The 19,987-nt window shown below is 40.9% G+C and overlaps 1 protein-coding gene across 8 annotated transcripts in view; it reads left to right on the top strand.

Moving 5' to 3' along the window:
• ARMC8 (armadillo repeat containing 8) overlaps positions 1 to 19,987 on the top strand; it is a 156,244-nt gene that overhangs the window by 117,880 nt on the left and 18,377 nt on the right. For all 8 annotated transcript variants that reach the window (XM_040357394.1, XM_040357400.1, XM_040357399.1 and 5 more), the window contains 3 exons: positions 14,458 to 14,550; positions 14,624 to 14,773; positions 16,896 to 16,991. In XM_040357394.1, the coding sequence (XP_040213328.1) occupies positions 14,458 to 14,550; positions 14,624 to 14,773; positions 16,896 to 16,991 (339 nt within the window). The remainder of the gene's footprint in view (positions 1 to 14,457; positions 14,551 to 14,623; positions 14,774 to 16,895; positions 16,992 to 19,987) is intronic.

Genomic DNA, 19,987 nt, shown 5'->3' on the forward strand with positions numbered 1-19,987 from the left:
TCATATGACGTCCACCCGGAGGGAGGAAGGGTTCCTGCCGACGTCATTTTACAATGACTCGGTAGGGAAGGTGTTAAAAATGCCCCAGCATCAGTGGTAGGCTCAGGCTTGGTGGATCATTGGAGGAATAATGTCCCTTCATTGTTATCAGTGGGAGGAATAATGTCCCGTGTTGGTGTCGGTGTGACAGAAGATCACCTAACTGGACTGGAGCAGGCTGAAAAAAGTATATACTGTATACACTCGAGTATAAACCGACCCAAATATAAGCCAATATAAGCCTAATTTTACCATAAAAAATTGAGAAAACTTATTGACCCAAGTATAAGCCTAGGGTGTCCATCTGCATGCCTCACTGTGAATCACTTTGCCTCACTGTGTCCATGTGCATGCCTCACTGTGCCCATGACTAGACTGACATTTAACATGGGAATCTATGGAAGGGGTGCCTGGCTTTGAAAAATTGGTGCTCCCCGGCCGTAGGTCCTCCAGACAACAAACTTTGCACACTTGTAGAGAGAGTGGGGCTACATGTGTTTTTGGGTCCAGGAAACCTACGGCCGGCCGGTACCGGGTCCCCAAAGTCCGGGAGATCAGGCGCAAAAAGGTGACTCGAGTATAAGCAGAGGGGGGGGCATTTTCGGCACAAAAAAATGTGCTGAAAAACTCGGCTTATACTCGAGTATATACAGTACGTCTTTTTAACACAGGTTAAGGGCCCTTTCACACTTATACGACTTGTCTCACGATTTTGTACTGCAAAATCGTATGACAAGTCATTCTCCATGATTTTTAATGAACACCATTCATAATGGCACGACTTTAAGTAGTGCCGACTTCAAAGTAGTCCCTGCACTACTTTGGTCCAACTTCCATGTGAGTTGATGTCCATAGACCTCAATGTTAAACCCTCAAGTAGCATGCAAATCGTACCTGAATAATATAGGCACGATTTCAGTACAACTTTGTAAGCACAAGCAGCTTTTTACCCCTTGTCCCACCCAATCCTTTCAGCATCGTAGCCCCTCTCAAGCACATTTTTCCACCAAACATTCACTTCCTGGTTATTCCCTCAGGAACAGTGTGCTCCAAACAGGTAAAAAAAAGAAACGTTCTCGATAATGAGCAAATCATTCGATTTATCCGTGAGTGCCCAGCTATTTATGATTTGTGTGACCCAAACTACAAAGACGAGATAAACTACAAAGACAATATCCCACTGACCACCAATGAAGGGGACATTCTTCCCACTGACCACGAATGAAGGGGACATTCTTCCCACTGACCACGAATGAAGGGGACATTCTTCCCAATGACAACGAATGAAGGGGACATTCTTCCCACTGACCACAAATGAAGGGGACATTCTTCCCACTGACCACGAATGAAGGGGACATTCTTCCCACTGACCACGAATGAAGGGGACATTCTTCCCACTGACCACGAATGAAGGGGACATTCTTCCCACTGACCACGAATGAAGGGGACATTCTTCCCACTGACCACGAATGAAGGGGACATTCTTCCCACTGACCACGAATGAAGGGGACATTCTTCCCACTGACCACAAATGAAGGGGACATTCTTCCCACTGACCACGAATGAAGGGGACATTCTTCCCACTGACCACGAATGAAGGGGACATTCTTCCCACTGACCACCAATGTAAGGGGACATTCTTCCCACTGACCACCAATGTAAGGAGCATCCTTCCCACTGACCACCAATGTAAGGAGCATTCTTCCCACTGACCACCAATGTAAGGAGCGTTCTTCCCACTGACCACCAATGTAAGGAGCATTGTTCCCACTGACCACCAATGTAAGGAGCATTGTTCCCACTGACCACCAATGTAAGGAGCATTGTTCCCACTGACCACCAATGTAAGGGACATTCTTCCCACTGATCACCAATGTAAGGAGCATTCTTCTCACTGACCACCAATGTAAGGGACATCCTTCCCACTGACCACCAATGTAAGGGACATCCTTCCCACTGACCACCAATGTAAGGAGCATTCTTCTCATTCTTCATTATAGAGGACCCAAAATTGATCCCTATCTTCACGATTGGCAATGATGGGATGTACCCAATATCAACGTCTTCTCTGCCTCCGCTTCTCCTCCTCTTATTCCCTGTGCACTGCTACTACTGCTGCAGCAGCAGCAATGACAACTATGGTGGCAGGAAAAGGAATTGCCTCACACCATGTATGTTTTCATTGGTTAATGCCAAAGTTGTGGCAAAGTTGAAGTTGTACTGATCCCAAATCGCGGCCGTAAAATCGCACGACTTTGAAGTTGTAGAAGTGTGAAAGGAGCCTAATTTCCATAGTTAGGAGGGGACAGAAGAAATTTTTACAACTAGTTCTTTTTAGACTAGATAATATTTAACAAACTTTGCTACGGTTATGGTTTAATGAGAAATACCAAACAATTTTATAGACATGTGACTATCAATCTTTCAGATGTCGGTGAAAATGGCTTTGCATGCCCTTTCTGCCACACTTGCCTTAGGTTACTGCTCCTTGCTCTAGAGCAGGGGTGCCCAACCTTTTAAAGAGCAAGGGCCACTTAAGCGACTTGGTAACCGGTCGTGGGCCACAATGAGCAGAGCGGGTGGATGTCGGCCCACTTGGCTCTATAGAGCCCACCCTACTCTCAGCACACCAAACTTGCAGGTAATAACAGTCTATGGTTCAGTGCAGGTAATGCTGCGTACACACCATCGGTCCATCCAATGAGAACGGTCTGATGGACCGTTTTCATCAGTTAACCGATGAAGCTGACTGATGGTCAGTCGTGCCTACACACCATCGGTTAAAAAAACGATCGTGTCAGAACGCGGTGACGTAAAATACAACGACATGCTGAAAAAAACGAAGTTCAATGCTTCCAAGCATGCGTCGACTTGATTCTGAGAATGCGTGGATTTTTAACCGATGGTTAAATTTAAAACAAGATTGGTTATTTATCCATAGGTTAAAAAAAAGCAATGGGGCCCACACACGATCGGTTTGGTCTGATGAAAACGGACCATCAGACCGTTCTCATCGGTTTGACCGATCGTGTGTACGCGGCATAACCCAGGTGCGCTTCTCTGCACCTGCGGATCAGTTTGAAAGCAGCCCAGTAACCACTGTAGAGCACATATGCCCATATTTACACTGTGATTTTAGTAATAAACTTACCTTCAATAACAGTATTCTATTTTATTCCATCCCAGAGCAGAAGGTCACGGGCCACATCAGAGGGCTCCGCGGGCCACATCAGAAGGCTGCACGGGCCACATGTGGCCCCCGGGCCACTGGTTGGACACCCCTGCTCTAGAGAATGCATGAACAAATGTATCACTGCCCCTGTGGAAAGTATCTGTGTTGGGTTATTATATACAATAATTCGACTATACAGTTTCATTTAAATGCAGATCTTTAATATATTTCTCCACTTGGAGAAGGGAAGATTTTAAATGGTGTATCCCATTTGCAGACCAAGAAAAACTATTGTATTTTCTAAACGGTTTAAAAGAAAAGTTCATTTTCAATTTTGTAAATGCGCCAGAAAGGAAATTGATGTCATTTATAAATGATTCACGACAAATGCAGAACCACAAGTCCCTTTACTTTTAAGAATGCATAACAGAAATGACGTCTGTAAAGCCATCTAATGACTCCCCAAGGAGAATCCCGATTGCTTCACCCATCTTGTGTTCTGTTGTTCTTTGTAGCATTAATCCTAAAACATCCTGTATTTTTATCTGAAATCTAATTATGGAAGAGAGTGGGAGCATTATAGAAATGAATGGAAGAAAACGGCTTGAACAACCATTGCAACTTTCTTTAACCCCCTTTTCTCTATAGCATGACAGTCCTCCATAACAGTTTAGCCTTTTGTAGCTGATGTGAAATAAAACACAATCTATAAAAATAATGTGCAACATATAAAAAATAAAGTCGGCCTTCCCAACTGGAATGTCCTTCCTTTTTTTTTTTTTTTTTTTTTTTTTTAATCTCTCGCCTTTCTATGTTAAAGTTGAACTTTAACTTTGATTAAAAAAAAAACATATCCGTGTATATTATTTCTTCTGTGTGAAAGTTATTGAGTCTACAACATATGGTATACAGTATCTCACTAAAGTGAGTACACCCCTCACATTTTTGTAAATATTTTGTTATCTTTTCATGTGACAACACTAAGGAAATTAAACTTTGCTACTATGTAAAGTAGTGAGTGTACAGCTTGTATAAATGTGTACATTTTCTGTCCCCACAAAATAACTCAACACACAGTCCTTCATGTCTAAACCGCTGGCAACAAAAGTGAGTACACCCCTAAGTGAAAATGTCTAAATTGGGCCCAAAGTATCAATATTTTGTGTGGCCACCATTATTTTCCAGCACTGTCTTAACCCTCTTTGGCATGGAGTTCACCAGAGCTTCACAGGTTGCCACTGGAGTCCTCTTCCACTCCTCCATGACGAAATCACGGAGATGGTGGTTGTTGGAGACCTTGCGCTCCTCCACCTTCCGTTTGAGAATTCCCCACAGATGCTTAATGGGGTTTAAGTCTGGAGACATTCTTGGCCAGTCCATGACCTTTACACTCAGCTTCTTTAACAAGGCAGTGGTTGTCTTGGAGGTGTGTTTGGGGTCATTATCATGTTGGAATACTGCCCTGTGGCCCAGTCTCTGAAGGGAGGGGATCGTGCTCTGCTTCAGTATGTCACAGTACATGTTGGCATCCATGGCTCCCTCAAAGAACTGTAGCTCCCTAGTGCTGGCAGCACTCATGCAGCCCCAGACCATCACACTTCCGCCACCATGCTTGACTGTAGGGCAGACACACTTGTTCTTGTACTCCTCACTTGGTTGCCACCACACACGCTTGACAGCATCTGAACCAAATACGTTTTATCTTTGGTCTCATCAGACCACAGGACATGGTTCCAGTAATCCATGTCCGTAGTCTGCTTGTGTTCAGCAAACTGTTTGCAGTTTTTCTTGTGCATCATCTTTAGGAGAGGCTTCCTTCTGGGACGACAGCCATGCAGACCAATTTGATGCAGTGTGCAGCATATGGTCTGGGCACTGCCAGGCTGATCCCCCCCACCCCTTCAACCTCTGAAGCAATGCTGGCAGCACTCATATGTCTATTTCCCAAAGCCAACTTCTGGATATGACGCTGAGCATGTGCACTCAACTCCTTTGGTTGACCATGGCGAGGCCTGTTCTGAGTGAAAACTGTCCTGTTTAACTGCTGTATGGTCTTGGCCACCGTGCTCAGTTTCAGGATCTTGGCAATCCTAAAGGGGTTGTAAAGGTTTGTTTTTTATTTTCTAAATAGGTTACTTTAAGCTAGTGCATTGTTGGTGCACTTACCTTTTTCTTCAATTTCCCTTCTAAATGATTTTTTTATTGTTAGTTTGCTTTGTCTGAATTTCTCACTTCCTGTTCTTCCTCAGTAAGCTGTTCTAAATGACTTCCCACCATTTGGATGATGGTGGAAAGCTTACTGAGGAGAAACAAGAAGTGAGAAATTCAAACAAAGAAAAAAAACATTTAGAAGGGAAATCGAAGGAAAAGGTAAGTGAACCAACAATGCACTAGCTTAAAGGAACCTATTTAGAAAATAAAAGACGAACCTTTACAACCCCTTTAAAGCCTAGGCTATCATTATGTAGAGCAACAATTCTTTTTTTCAGATCCTCATTTTTTTGCCATGAGGTACCATGTTCCAATGACCAGTATGAGAGAGTGAGAGCAATGACACCAAATTTAACACGCCTGTTTCCCATTCACACCTGAGATTTTGTAACACTAACGAGTCGCATGACATCAGGGAGGGAAAAATTGCTAATTGGGCCCAATTTGAACATTTACACTGTTATTCAAGCTGTACACTCACTACTTTACATTTGTAGCAAAGTGTAATTGTTTTAGTGTTGTCACATGAAAATATATAATAAAATACTTACAAAAATGTTAGGGGTGTATTCACAAATATATATATATATACTGTATGTATGTATATGTATGTATGTATGTATATGTATGTGTATATATGTATGTGTGTGTATATGTGTGTGTGTGTGTGTGTGTGTGTATGTATGTATGTATGTATATGTATATGTATATATATATATATATTATTAATGGCTGTTTTAGCAATAATTTCTGACAGTTCTTGGCTACAGTCATCCAGCCATTGAGTACTACTGCGATCTCTGTGATTGGCCACATCTATCGCATTGTACAGGGCAGCTGTGATTTGCTCTGTGCCATGTGACCACTCAAAGATTACAGTAGTTCTCAATGGTACCAGGGCAGAGCACAGCCACCTGGTACTTGGATCAGTGATGCGCTATTTGTATGAATTGTTATGTAAAGTTAAGAAATTGAAGGTAGCTCACCGTTTCACACAATGGTGCTATTAATGGTCTTTTGGATTTTAGAATTGGAAACCTGTATGTTGATTAGAATGCTGGCATACCAAAAAATGGCATCAATGTTGGTCTGTGGGATACCGCGAATTGGCGCAAAATGGTACCAGGAGACTTCTTGTTTATGTGGCTTTGAGTTCCAGGCCTTGGACGCTAAAAAATGTTGGGCTAACTCCCAAACATAGTGAAAAAAAAAGTGAAAAATCTCCAAATAAAAATATCAAAGTCCACAACTGAAGTGAACTTTTAATAATGTCATTCCAATTTATTTTATTTTTTTTGAAAATGTGCAACAGGTGTATGCAGCAAAGGAAATGACCATATCCACTCTTGAGAAAAGATATCCAAAAAGTTGTACAAGCTCCTCCACCATGCTTGGAACACATATGGTGCCGGGATGTGTTCATCCTCCAGTAGTGACAAAGCGCATTGGGTGGAGTCTACGTGGGTGTGGCGTCATTAGGCAGAGTACCACAGTGAGATTTTCAGATTATGTGACATTTGTGATAAATGCTATCTTTTCTTGTTCAAAAATTGTATTAAGGAAGAGATGGCAAAAGTACAAAAATATTACAATCTAACATTTCTGACAAGAGTACACAAAAGCCTTCATATAAAAGTGCAAAGTTGGGCTGGGTACAACCCTTGTGAAAACAGGCACAACAATAAAGCTAGCCAGTCGTATAAATATGCCATCAACACCTAAAGTTTTGTCTGTGAAGAACTATAACGATATAACCCTATAATGCCTAAAAATCTCAAGGTATAAATGGCTGCCAATATAGTCTGAAGATGAGTGCTATGCCCCAAGACAACCTTTTTCAACCAGGGTGCCTTGAGGTTTCTTTAGGACTGCCTTGGCGAAATGCCTAAAAATTGCCCAAAAATTTAATGCTATTTGAGATGAGGATGAAAGCTGTCTTTTAGGCCGGGTTCACACATATGCGAATTGGTTGCGGCTTAAACCGCATCCAAGTCGCCTAACATTTCAAAATACATTGATTTCAATGAGGCTGGTTCACATATGTGCGATACATTCGCACTGCACATTGCCGAAAAAACGCATGCATTTTCTAGGCATTGCGGTGCGGCTCAGGTGCAAATTCAGGCCCATTATCTTCTATGGGTACGCACCTGATTCACACATGTGTTCATTTCTCTTCAGGATTTCTCTCATTCAGCTCAATACACTTCCCCCTCTCCCAGGTCTCCAAATTCGCATCTAAAACGGAGCTGATCTGCTGAACAGTTCTCTTATCTCTCTGCAGAGATAAGAGAGCTGAAATTTGCACCACACAAGTGTGAATCCGGCTTTAGTTACAAAGTCACAGGTTTTCATTGTGTACCATTACATCCTTTTAGCTGCCAGCATTCTAACAACCAATGGCATCACCAGTTGATAAGGAGGATGTCAGTCGCCTGCATAACATCCTTTTTTGACCTTCCCCTGCCCCTCTCCATCAGAGGTGGGGGTCACATTAGCTGAGGGATTGAGAAACATTGGAATATTAGTCAGTACCAGTTTGCAAAAGTGTATTTGCTTTAGAAGAATAAATCACCTCTAACGTTGGGTGTCCTACTTGGACTTGTGAATGTTGCTGCATTATGTAAAACTATTAGAATAGTTAGAATGGGGGGCCTCAAGACTGTCTATTTTTTTTAAATTTGCCTATAGATTGTCCATAAGTTTTAAACGGTGTCTTGATTGAAAAAAGGTTGAGAAACACTGCCCTAAGAGGGTAAGTATATATGCATTAGGAGTACTGCAGATATCTACACGCGAAGGAGTCTGCAGTAGGGTAATTGGTCCATGCCAATAAGAGTGGTATTTATAGGTGCAAGTCTTCTAAAATAGGTTGACCCGGATTCAGTGAAAAAATTATATAATAAATAAATATACAAAACTTATGTGCAACACCACATGTGAATTGATAGTGTGAACACTAGTTAAAGTCCATAAACCTCCAATGAGTGGATATTAATGGTAATAGGATCTGGATAATGCCAGAAAAATATAAAGTGAAAAAACGTTCATAAAGGAAAAGTTCGTAAATAAGGAGTCCAGTGACTTAAGTGAATATACAGAATCCAACGGTGATATCTAGATAGGAGATCCACCACCACTTATGACAGGGGGCTTACCGGATAGATTGGACCCAGAAGGGCGTATACCCACTGGGCCAATCAAGCTTGTAAATACGACACACTTTAAGGGTATACCGCAGATGTATCAAAAGCCAGGAATCATTGATGAGACCTCTCCAGTGCACAGCCAGACTCGCACAGCCTCCAGCATCACTCCTCTCCCAACCTACACCACTTAGAAGTACTGAAGTACTTGGGAGTGATGATTTTGATACATCTGCGGTATACCCTTAAAGTGTGTCGTATTTACAAGCTTGATTGGCCCAGTGGGTATATGCCCTTCTGGGTCCAATCTATCCGGTAAGCCCCCTGTCATAAGTGGTGGTGGATTACCTATCTAGATATCACCGTTTGGATTCTGTATATTCACTTAAGTCACTGGACTCCTTTTTTACGAACTTTTCCTTTATGAACGTTTTTTCACTTTATATTTTTCTGGCATTATCCAGATCCTATTACCATTAATATCCACTCATTGGAGGTTTATGGACTTTAACTAGTGTTCACACTATCAATTCACATGTGGTGTTGCACATAAGTTTTGTATATTTATTTATTATATAATTTTTCACTGAAATTTAATTATTACCAGCGCTACACTTTCTCCACTGTACTTTATAGCAATTTGATCTTCTTTGCTGTGTTAGCTGCTCCATTTATTTAGTATTAAATAAATGGAGGTAATTGTTGTTTTTTTTGTATTTTTTATCCTGGGCATGGATTAGTTTCGCTATTTTTAGGCTCTCCTTGGTCGGTCGACTCAGTTGAGGGAGGTTCAGTCCTGTCCAGTCCCAGATCAAATGCTGCGTTGGAGTCTCCTCCAAAGATTACCGTGCCCTCCAACAGAGGAGCAAGCATTTCAAAGAGGTTTGAAAAAGGCTGCTTGACCTTTGTTGGGCGTGTAGTAGGATATCGGGGAGTACAAGTGTCCCTTGATCGTATGCCGCGTCACTAGGATAAATCTGCCCGCCGGATCTTTTTTTGTCAGCGATCCAGGTGAAGTTGCACGGTTTTGAAAATAAAATGGCCACCTCCTATGACTTATTAACCGCACTGGCTATATAGAAGTTAGGGAAGTGGGAGTGGAGGACCTTGGGACTATACCGAGTTTCTTATATAATTACAATGTCCAGGTTGGATGATTTGTATGCATTAAAGAGTTGCCTACGTTTTGAGGGAGAGTTCAGCCCCTGGACATTGTGTTGCAACCTTTAAGGCCTTGCGAGTGTGATCAGCCATGGTACCCGAAGTGTGGTGCGCTGTGATGTTTACCGTCACTGACCACTGGGACCTCCTGCCACTCCAGTTCGACAATTGGATTGCCGGTACAGTACCTCTGAGAACTTGCAGACCGGGAAAGCCAGCTGGTGGTAGTGTCTATGAAAAAAAAATGTCAGGTGATGCTCAAAAGAGAAAAGAATAGAGGGAGTTGGAAAAGACAGTACAGGAGTAAGGTTCCCCCCACGGGTGAACTAACCTGGTGAAGAGAAAAGATCCTGAGGGTCATCTAACTAAAAGATGTGAGAGAAAAGTAGGTAGTGCAAATCTCCAGGATATACGCCTTGGAGTTCCTATTTCCCGGAAACCAACTGGAGTCTAAAGGATAGGAGGAGGCACATGGGAGCCACCCCAAACCAGGGCGCCCCTATGAAATCTAACAAATATGCTCCTAGAGCAGCGTGAACCAAAATCTGAACATTAGCATTTAGCAACTACGTGAGTAAGAAAGATGGGTCGCAGGACCTTCTAACCACTCAGTGGAGGTGACACCCGCATGGGCGGGAGGGAGTGGGAGGACCAGCCGATCTTCAAACGCATATGAGATGGCTCAAAGCACAGATACCTCGGTAAAGAGGCTATAGTACCACCCTCGCAACCCGGATGGGGGAGTTGAAGGTAGGGAATCCATCTCTAGAAGCAGTGGGGGAAAACATCAAATAAAACAAAACTGTTGACAACCTGAGAAAGAACATCAGAGGAAACAACTCCTGGGGTCGTAAGGGAGTCAGTCTCTTAGGAGAAGAGAAAAGTCTGATGCAGGTGCATCAGAATATGTGTGACCCGACGTATGCGATAGTCAGAGGCTCATGTAGGACCTTTATGCAACGATCTCCGGGCCTTGGGTTCGTTCCATAGGGGATCCAACGGGCTTGTAGGAGGCGGGCGTTTGTTTGTTCCCAAAGACGAAATCTCTATTTCCATCTCCTGGGAAATAATCTTCAGACTGAGAAGCAGCTTTTCTCCCTTCAGACCTCCAAGTCTGAAATGATATCTCCGCGGCGGCCATCTTGGTACACCCGGGATGGGTGGAGGCGGCGGCGAACTCCAGCTCTGATTGGTGTCTGGCACCTGATCGGCGCATACGGGGATGAGCACGGGCGTTGCATGGCGGGTGCTGTGGGCGCGGCTGGTCCGGGGTGGTGCGGAGCTCAGAGTTCAGGTGGCCAGCTTGAAACTTTCGCACATGCTCACGCAAATCTATTTTTATTTATTTTGATAAAGATCTGGCTCACCAGCTAGTATGAATGGTTTCTGTGGATGGCTTTTTGACCGCTCAATTTTAGATGGACAATACTTTCTGGTAAGGAGCTTATGTTACTCACTGTTGGTGGCATTCAGGTGAATACTCCTCCGCAGAAGATTTTCTTCATTTTTTTTTATTTTTTATTATGGCTTGGAGGTGGCTCACCTTTATGGGTGATAAAAGCAAATAAAATAAGATGCTATTTTCTTTTTTCTTTTACAATGCTTCTATATGTAAAGTCTTTATTTGAAGATTATTCATGTATTTTGGGTTAGCGCTACACTTCTGTATATACAGTTGTGCTCATAAGTTTACATACCATGACAATTTATGATTGGCCATTTTTCAGAGAATAAGAATACAAAAACACAAACAAAAATTCTTTCACTCATGGTTAGTGTTTGGCTGAAGCCATGTATTGTTTACTCTTTTTACATCATAATGGAAACAGAAACTTCCCAAATGACCCTGATGAAAAGTTTACATACCCCAGTTCTTAATACCATGTATTGCCCCCTTTAACATCAATGACAGTTCAAAGTCTTTCGTGTTATTTGTTGATGAGGCTCTTTATCTCCTCAGATGGTAAAGCTGCCCATTCCTCTTGACAAAAAGCCTCCAGTTTCTGTAAATTCTTGGGCTGTCTTGCATGAACTGCACATTTTGAGATCCCTGCAAAGTGAAATATGAAGATGAAAAACAAAGGCTAAAAATGAAAATTAAATGTTTGGTAGAGATGGTCACATATGAGTGTGTGTATGTGTGTGTGTGTGTGTGTATATGTATGTATGTATGTATATATATATATATATATATATATATATATATATATATATATATATATATATATATATATATATATATATATATATATATATATATATATATATATATATATATATATATATATATATATATATATATATATATATATATATTCCTTGGGAAGCAATCCGACAGTGTTGCTTCTTCATTCACCACTTCTCCATCTTTTGAATGCAGCCAAGGTATGCCTCCTGGATTGATGGAAAACTGTTACCCTCCTTCTGTCAGCCAATGGCTTATCTGCCAATAACACGATGATAATAGCAAACCTCACATCCTCTGTAAATTATCAGTGGAAAAGTCCACGAAAACCTGGTTTGGGTGAGGCTCTACTGACTAGATTCCTTTTTATTCTTTTTCTTCCTTGCACTCCCACTCCCATTATTATAATATTTTAATTTTTTTTATTGTTTATTTTTCTTATCTCTCGCCCATCCTTATTAATTCATGTGCCCTGACATATCCTTGTTCCTCCTCACTTTGTGCTCTACAATTGTACAACTTATGAAAACAGTCAATACCCACGGGATCATGCTATAGCTCTTCATTAAATTCTCAACTAATTACGTTTTTGCAAAGAACCTACATTTAGTTGTTTACTTGTATGTTTCCTTGTAGATGTTTCTGTAAATCTGAAAAGCAGTTAGATAATTGAATTGTATGTTTTCATCACTATATACCTTGTTTTATCTTTAGTATGTGCTGTTAAAGGACAAAACAAATGCACATAAAGCAGTAATAGACATAAGTATATGATCAATGCTCTCCAGAACATTGAAAGTGTTTTTTTTTTTTTAAATCTTAATGCAATGCATTAACCACTTGCTTACCGGGCACATATCTCCTGCCCAGGCAAAATTTCAGCTTCCGGCACTGCGTCATTTTAACTGACAATTGCGTGATCGTGCAATGTGGCTCCCAAACAAAATTTACGTCTTTTTTTCCCCCACAAATAGAGCTTTCTTTTGGTGGTATTTGATCACCTCTGCATTTTTTTTTTTTTTTTTTTTTTTTTTGCGCTATAAACAAAAAAAGAGCGACAATTTAAAAAAAAAAAAAAAACGTTTTTTTACCTTTTTGCTATAATAAATATCCCAATTTGTTTAAAAAAAATAAATAAAAAAATAAGCGACTGGTTTACACAAAATGAAAAAGAGAAATCACCGCTCTAGGATACTAATCAGAAAGTCTCCTCACCTGATCCAAAGGCACGGGTGCTAGCAATGCATAGAATGATGCAAAATTAAGGAAAAACTTTCTGGACAGCCGTACTTTGATTGTGAAATCAAACACACAAAAAGCATGCCACAGCAAACGGTATAAAAAGCTGACGCGTTTCACACCAAACTTTAGTGCTTATTCATAGCTTACTTGGTTTGGTTATAGCGCCTACAAAATAGGGGACAGAATTATGATTTTTTTAATTTTTTTTAATTTTTATTAGTAATGGCGGTGATCTGCGATTTTTATTGGGACTGCGACATTATGGCAGACACATCGGACACTTTTGACACATTTTTGGGACCATTCACATTTATACAGCGATCAGTGCTATAAATATGCACTGTTACTGCATAAATGTGACTGGCAGGGAAGGGGTTAACACTAGGGGGTGAGGAAGGGGTTAAATGTGTGCCATGCATAGTGTTTCTAACTGTGGGGGGAGGGGACTGACTGGGGGAGCTGACCGATCTGTGTCCCTATGTACAAAGGGACACAGCATTGGTCTCCTCTCCCTGACAGTTTACACACACAGATCCACATCCTTGTCTGTGTAACTGCTGATCACGGGTACCTGGCGGACATCGCGGCCGCCAGGCACGGGCAACGGCACTGCAGAACAGGTAAGTAAACTAGGTTTGTTTTTTGTTTTTTAAATCTGCCTTTTCAAACCCTTTAAGTACAGCATTAGCAACATCCCAGTTCATGAAAGGCTTATTTTTATGATGATCAGAATACAATTACTATAGAAACACGTTCTATCTGTGCTCAGCATGGTCACTAAGTGTATCACTGAGAATACGTATTGTGAGTCGCCCAAAAAACGTGTTCAGTCCTCACAAACCTTTTGCGTGGAGTGGTATACCCCTGTCTTAGAACAATCTGCTTTTTCCACTTGAAATCAATACATGGAGGAATCAAGTTGTTGTCTAATGGTTTTATGTTTATCTTTTTATTACACCAATAGATGGTCATTTTTTTATTCTTTCCAAAGCAGAGTTTCTGAACAAGTCATGCACCCCTAGTGGTAGTTTTACTTGTATACTCTGGAAAATATCTGTATAAGGTTTCAGTAATATGAAATCTTAACACAAAAAAGGTGGAAACCCTACATTTGTGCATTACATTTATATATGTCTTTAGTATACCAGATCAGTTTGTTGAACAACTTTCTGACTTGTACAATAGGGCTGTCTGGAATGTGTGTTGTAAAATATACTCACTCGTATGTTTTGTTTGTTGAAATTGATATAATTCACATATTACTTTCTGTAATGATTCCTCACCAGTAATATTTTTTTCAGCCTATTCTAGAATCTGGAGCTGTAGAACTACTATGTAGTTTGACGCTAAGTGAGAATCCTGCCCTGCGTGTCAATGGCATCTGGGCTTTAATGGTAAGTATTTGTCTGCTAACATGATAATCTATTAATTGATAACATCTTCATAAGACTTTTTTCCGTTTTACAGAACATGGCATTTCAAGCTGACCAGAAGATAAAATCCGACATTTTAAGAGGTCTAAGCACAGAGCAGTTGTTTCGACTATTGTCTGATTCTGATGTGAATGTATTGATGAAGACACTGGGACTTCTCAGAAACTTGTTGTCTACAAGGCCAGTAAGTAATGTGTGAACAATTGCTAATCCCCAGCAAAAAAATAACAAAACTTATGCTCAAAACCTAACTATATGCAATTTAATATTTCCAGATGACAAAAGTCACCGGGACAATTAGTGTGAATTTTTCCGGCAGGGAGACAGGTAGCAATAAAATGTGACTAGTTGTGCAAGGAGGAAAGCACAAAAAGAACATAGGGTGTACTGGACGGAAATAATTGGTGGGATTGGGAAAGTTAATTTGTATGATCACTGCATATGCATACATTATATGTATGTATCTGTATATGCACGTAATATTGTACTAATATTGTGTTGTGCTTTTGACATGGAAGCCAATCCTTCTGCTTTTGGAGTGTGTATTTTCAGATTCTGGCACTTTGCTCCTTGCACACTCGGTCTCTGCTTGAGTAAAGACCACTTTTCTGGGCGCTGCCTAATGAGTACTGCTTTATAGAATCCAGTGCCCCACATCTTTCTTTTACTTCCCAAGCAATAACATCGTGACAGGGGTGTTGACACTATCCAAAAGTTTTGGTTTTAGCTATATTCTTATCGAATTATTGATGGAAAAAACAGTGCCACAGGTGTATAATGGTTTAGCAAGATAAGTGTTTTCTTTTTTTATCAAAACAGAATTTTTCCTATTTGTTTTAAATAAAGGACTAAAGAACATGCGTATGTGTGTGAATTGCTTCATTGCTGATACCTTGCTGAGCTTTTCCTCGGCCAACTGTGCCTTATCTGGCAGTGCTACAGATAGACTCCCATGGAGTAGATGCAATCACTCATGACAACTGGAAAATTATCTCTAATTCTAATTTATTTGCACATTACAACAGATCTGGTGATTTGAGAAAATTTTCTAAGGCAGGCCATAGATGATGCGATTTTTCTTTCCTGCAACCATGAAACTCTATTCCCCCATCAACAGTGTTGACGGGGGAATCCCTTCCTTGGAGCTATTGTAATTTCCCAGTGGGAGGGGACGGGGAGCTGTCCCTCCTGGGAGAACACAGTAATATTACATTTAAAAATCCAACATGCTGGTTGTACCCAAGTTGGTCGGTGGATTGACTTGGGTACAATCAGCCTTCCCATAGGTAGGCCAAATCTTGGCCAGTCCCTACTGTAAGATTCATACCATCTATGGCTGTCTTAAAGCTAGCACAAGCCCACCGTCCACTACACAGATGCTTTCCCACCAAAGGCCTTCCATTATCAGTAATGTCTGACTTGTACTAGGCAGTCAGTCATCTTTTCATTTGCAATTATTTTGATATATGAGAACAAATGTGGCAGGTGTCCTCAGCTATTAATGTTCATGATTAGTGAGTCTATTTTCCTCAACAATTGGCATTACTAAGGTGACATCTACACTGGCGAATTTAGACCAGTGCAAATTGTAGCGGCAAGAATCCGAATCCTGCTGTGATTTTGAGAGGCTAGGTGTGTCAGTTGGCCCTGTTCTCTATAATGACAGGTTGCCGGCAGCTGCAGTAATTTTCTGCCTTCTTTATAGCCAGCAATCACTATTGACATTGTTATTTGCTAGCTGTGCAGAGATCCACGAATAGCTGCGGCTGCTCAGAGCCACAGCAAGAATCTCTGCATCCTGCCGCTTCAATTCCCACTGGCCTAAATGGTCTTTGTGAATGTAGCCTTAATCTGTAGATATTGAGCTAATTTATAGCTGATATTAGTAGGCAGTTCCCAATTATATTAAGGGGAACTGTTCTAGCTTCAGTATGCGACTCATTCAAACAATAACTAAAGGTCTAATTTTTTCTTTTGTGATATTACATTACCACTTCTGTTTTCATAGAATCCTAATGATCAAATTCTAGAGCCTAGAGGTCTCTCAAACTCTTGATTACATCAACATGTTTTAGATATTATCTGCCAGTTTGTCTAACATCTATTGTATGTATAGTTACCTGACTACATAATTAAATGTCAGCATTTGATCAAGGATTGCTTTATTGCCTAGTGGTTTTTATACAATGTGTGTTCTAATTATCCTAGAATTTATTATTTATTTCACCTAGCGCAACCCGTGTTTCCTGCCTACAGGCTGTTGGTAACATTATTCCTCTCTTCTTTGTCCTCTATGTGCACTTTAGCACATAGACCAGATAATGAGCACACATGGGAAGCAGATCATGCAAGCAGTGACCTTCATCCTTGAAGGGGAACATAACATAGAGGTCAAGGAACAGGTATGATTATACTGGTTCAGTGCCAGCATTACCTGTACTGCACTCGACCGATCTTTTAGCAGCGTGAATCGTGGTACTCTATAATGAGTGATAGGGTGCTTTAATCTCCCTGGCATGAGTTAACAGCTTAGCAGTACTGTAGGTAATGAATATTTTACTAGCACAAGTAAGATATGCATAACACATTTTATTCTCATCGATTTTCTGTAGAGCCCAGTCCTTCACATTTAATGTATTACATCAGCTATTCTTTGGCTCCAGTATGCTATATTGTAAATGCATTTTCCTTGCGCATGTTTAATATTAGTACATTACCCTAAAACTCTCATTGGGACACAGGCTTTTTATTTCCAGTAATGGCTTCATGTGCTGGTTTGTCAGCTAATTACTTTGTGCTATTACTGGTTACATAATAATTGAACCTAAAACATGCAAAATTGATATTGTCTAAAAGTGCGCAACTAGTATTAGAAGTTCACATGTAGTTTGTAGTAAATAGTGATGAGTTCAGGGGTGTTCGGATACAGGTCCAAACCCATCGAGTTATTCTGCCGGGAAGCTGTCAACAGCCAAGCATCGATGGTGGAGGCATTTTCTGCCCTGCAACTACACGTATGAAAGGGGCGTGTATATGTTGGGCTGCAGCTCGAGGAATGTCTCCACCACCTAGGATTGACTGACAAGATTTGAGAAACCTCCCCTACAGAATAGCTCAGGCGAGTTCAGACTCCGAACGTGTCTAAGCTCATCACTAAACGCAGGAATACACCCACTGACGTTGGAATTTGCTATCTGAAAAATCTTTCCACACATTTTCCTCTTTTCCTTTTTGTCTGTATATTAACAATGGGTGGTTTAAAGTTTTAAGGTTTAAGTATAGTGTGTGTTTAGTGAGTAAGAAATAAATAAAATATCAGCATCACTGTGTAAAAGAAGCAGTTTAATATTTACCTTTCTGATGGGTTGTGTATTAATCTTTACTTTTCTTAAGGGGCTCTAGACACCACTACTTTTCAATGCTTCTTGTTGTGTCAGCGTACAACTAAAGTGTTGGATATTGTTTGCCACCAGATCTCTTCAAGAGGGTCTGCCAGGGTGCTTCTTTTACAGGGTGATGCTGGTTTATTTTTTTTATCTTGGCAACAAGAAAGCTTGATCTTATTTGCCATATTCAACATTTTGCTTCCATTTCCCTTATGTTCTTTTATTATATAGTAGATTAGCCACTGAAGACAAGGTAGAGTACTTTTCACAATTCCTCAGCTTGACTGCTTAACACCCGTTAAAACGAGATACAGTAAAACCTTGGATTGCAAGCATTATTTGTTCCAGAAACATGCTTGTAATCCAAAGCACTTGTATATCAATGAAAATGTCCCCATAAGAAATAATGGAAACTCAAATGATTCGTTCCACAACCATTTATTCCTAAGTCCTTCAGTTTATAGTCCATATAAAAAGATTATGGCAATGTGTAACCATAAAATGTCCATCCTCAAATGGCAGCCTCCACAAGGGGATTAGAAGCAAAACCCAGCAGGAACTACAGAGTATGAAAGAGAAGAGAGGCAAATTTAGCAGCTCACGTGATTGATTAGAAGTTGTCCACATAGACCATCCTTTGCACCGCCGGCTCCCACCGCTGTCAGTCTGCAATCTTGACCAGGAAGACTACCCTGCAGTAGAGCAAGCTGAAAGCGAGGCCTGCAGCGTGGAAGGGATGACGTCAATGGCGGTGTGGAGGACGGTCTATGTGGACAGCTTTACCTTGGATGCCTGCAAACTTGGATGTGCCTGTTTTAATCATCAACCATGTGACTTGCTAAATGTTGTACCTTCATTAAGTGTAACCATATTAGAGGCGCCTCTGTTCTGTTTTATACTCCGTTGTAACATGACGCTACTTGTATATCAAGACTGCACCTGTATATCAATTCAAAATGTAGTTAAACATTTTGACTGTCTTGTAAAACCAAGGTTTTACTGTATTACCATCACCAGAGTGCATTGTTTTCAGTGAGTTTGCTGGGGAAAAAAATATTTGCAGCCAATGAAATTCCAAGCAATGTGAAGCTCAACCGCTGAGCAATTGACTTTCTACAGCATTTGGAGCTAGCGACAGAATGGCCAGTTTTAGTAACTACTTGTGTTATCCAGTGAAGTTGGTAATTATCATGGCACACCAGCAATTTTTAGCTGCATAGAGAAGCACTATAGCCTTTTACAACAGCAACCCTATAGCTAGATACAAACTACATGAGAAAGTAAGCAGAGGTTTTTGTGGCTGCTGCAACGTTGCTAGTGTGATATGATCCATAGGCCTCATTCACACAGGGTGTATCATTGTATGCCCCATGTGAGGCCATGTTTACTCGCACAGAGATGCATAGGTGTTCCGTGTATCCCCATGGCAGTTCCAATCATGTCAATTGGGATGCAGAAGCTGTATGGACACACTGCTTCCAACCTGACATTCATTTGGTTTAATTTAAAGCCATGCACCTAGATGGATGTCAGATTGAAAACTGCGTCTGTGCAGCTGCTCCGTCCCAACTGACCTCAAAGGTACTGCCTACACAGGGATGATTGGAACACCCATACATCCCTGTGCAGGTAAACATGGCTCTCATATGGGGCACACATTGATATACCCTGTGTGAAATAGGCCATAACATAGTTTAAGCGAAATGAGAACGATTAGTGGGACTTCAGGGCAGGTTTGGGAAACACTGATTTACAGTGGGTACGGAAAGTATTCAGACCCCCTTAAATTTTTCACTCTTTGTTATATTGTAGCCATTTGCATCCTCATTGATGTACACAGAGCACCCCATATTGAGAGTAAAACACAGATTTGTTGAAATTTTTGCAGATTTATTCAAGAAAAACTGAAATATCACATGGTCATAAGTATTCAGACCCTTTGCTGTGACACTCATATATTTAACTCAGGTGCTGTCCATTTCTTCTGATCATCCTTGAGATGGTTCTACACC

The sequence above is a fragment of the Rana temporaria genome, chromosome 6 (genome assembly GCF_905171775.1).
Source record: "Rana temporaria chromosome 6, aRanTem1.1, whole genome shotgun sequence".
In the NCBI taxonomy this organism is placed as follows: Eukaryota; Metazoa; Chordata; class Amphibia; order Anura; family Ranidae; genus Rana; species Rana temporaria.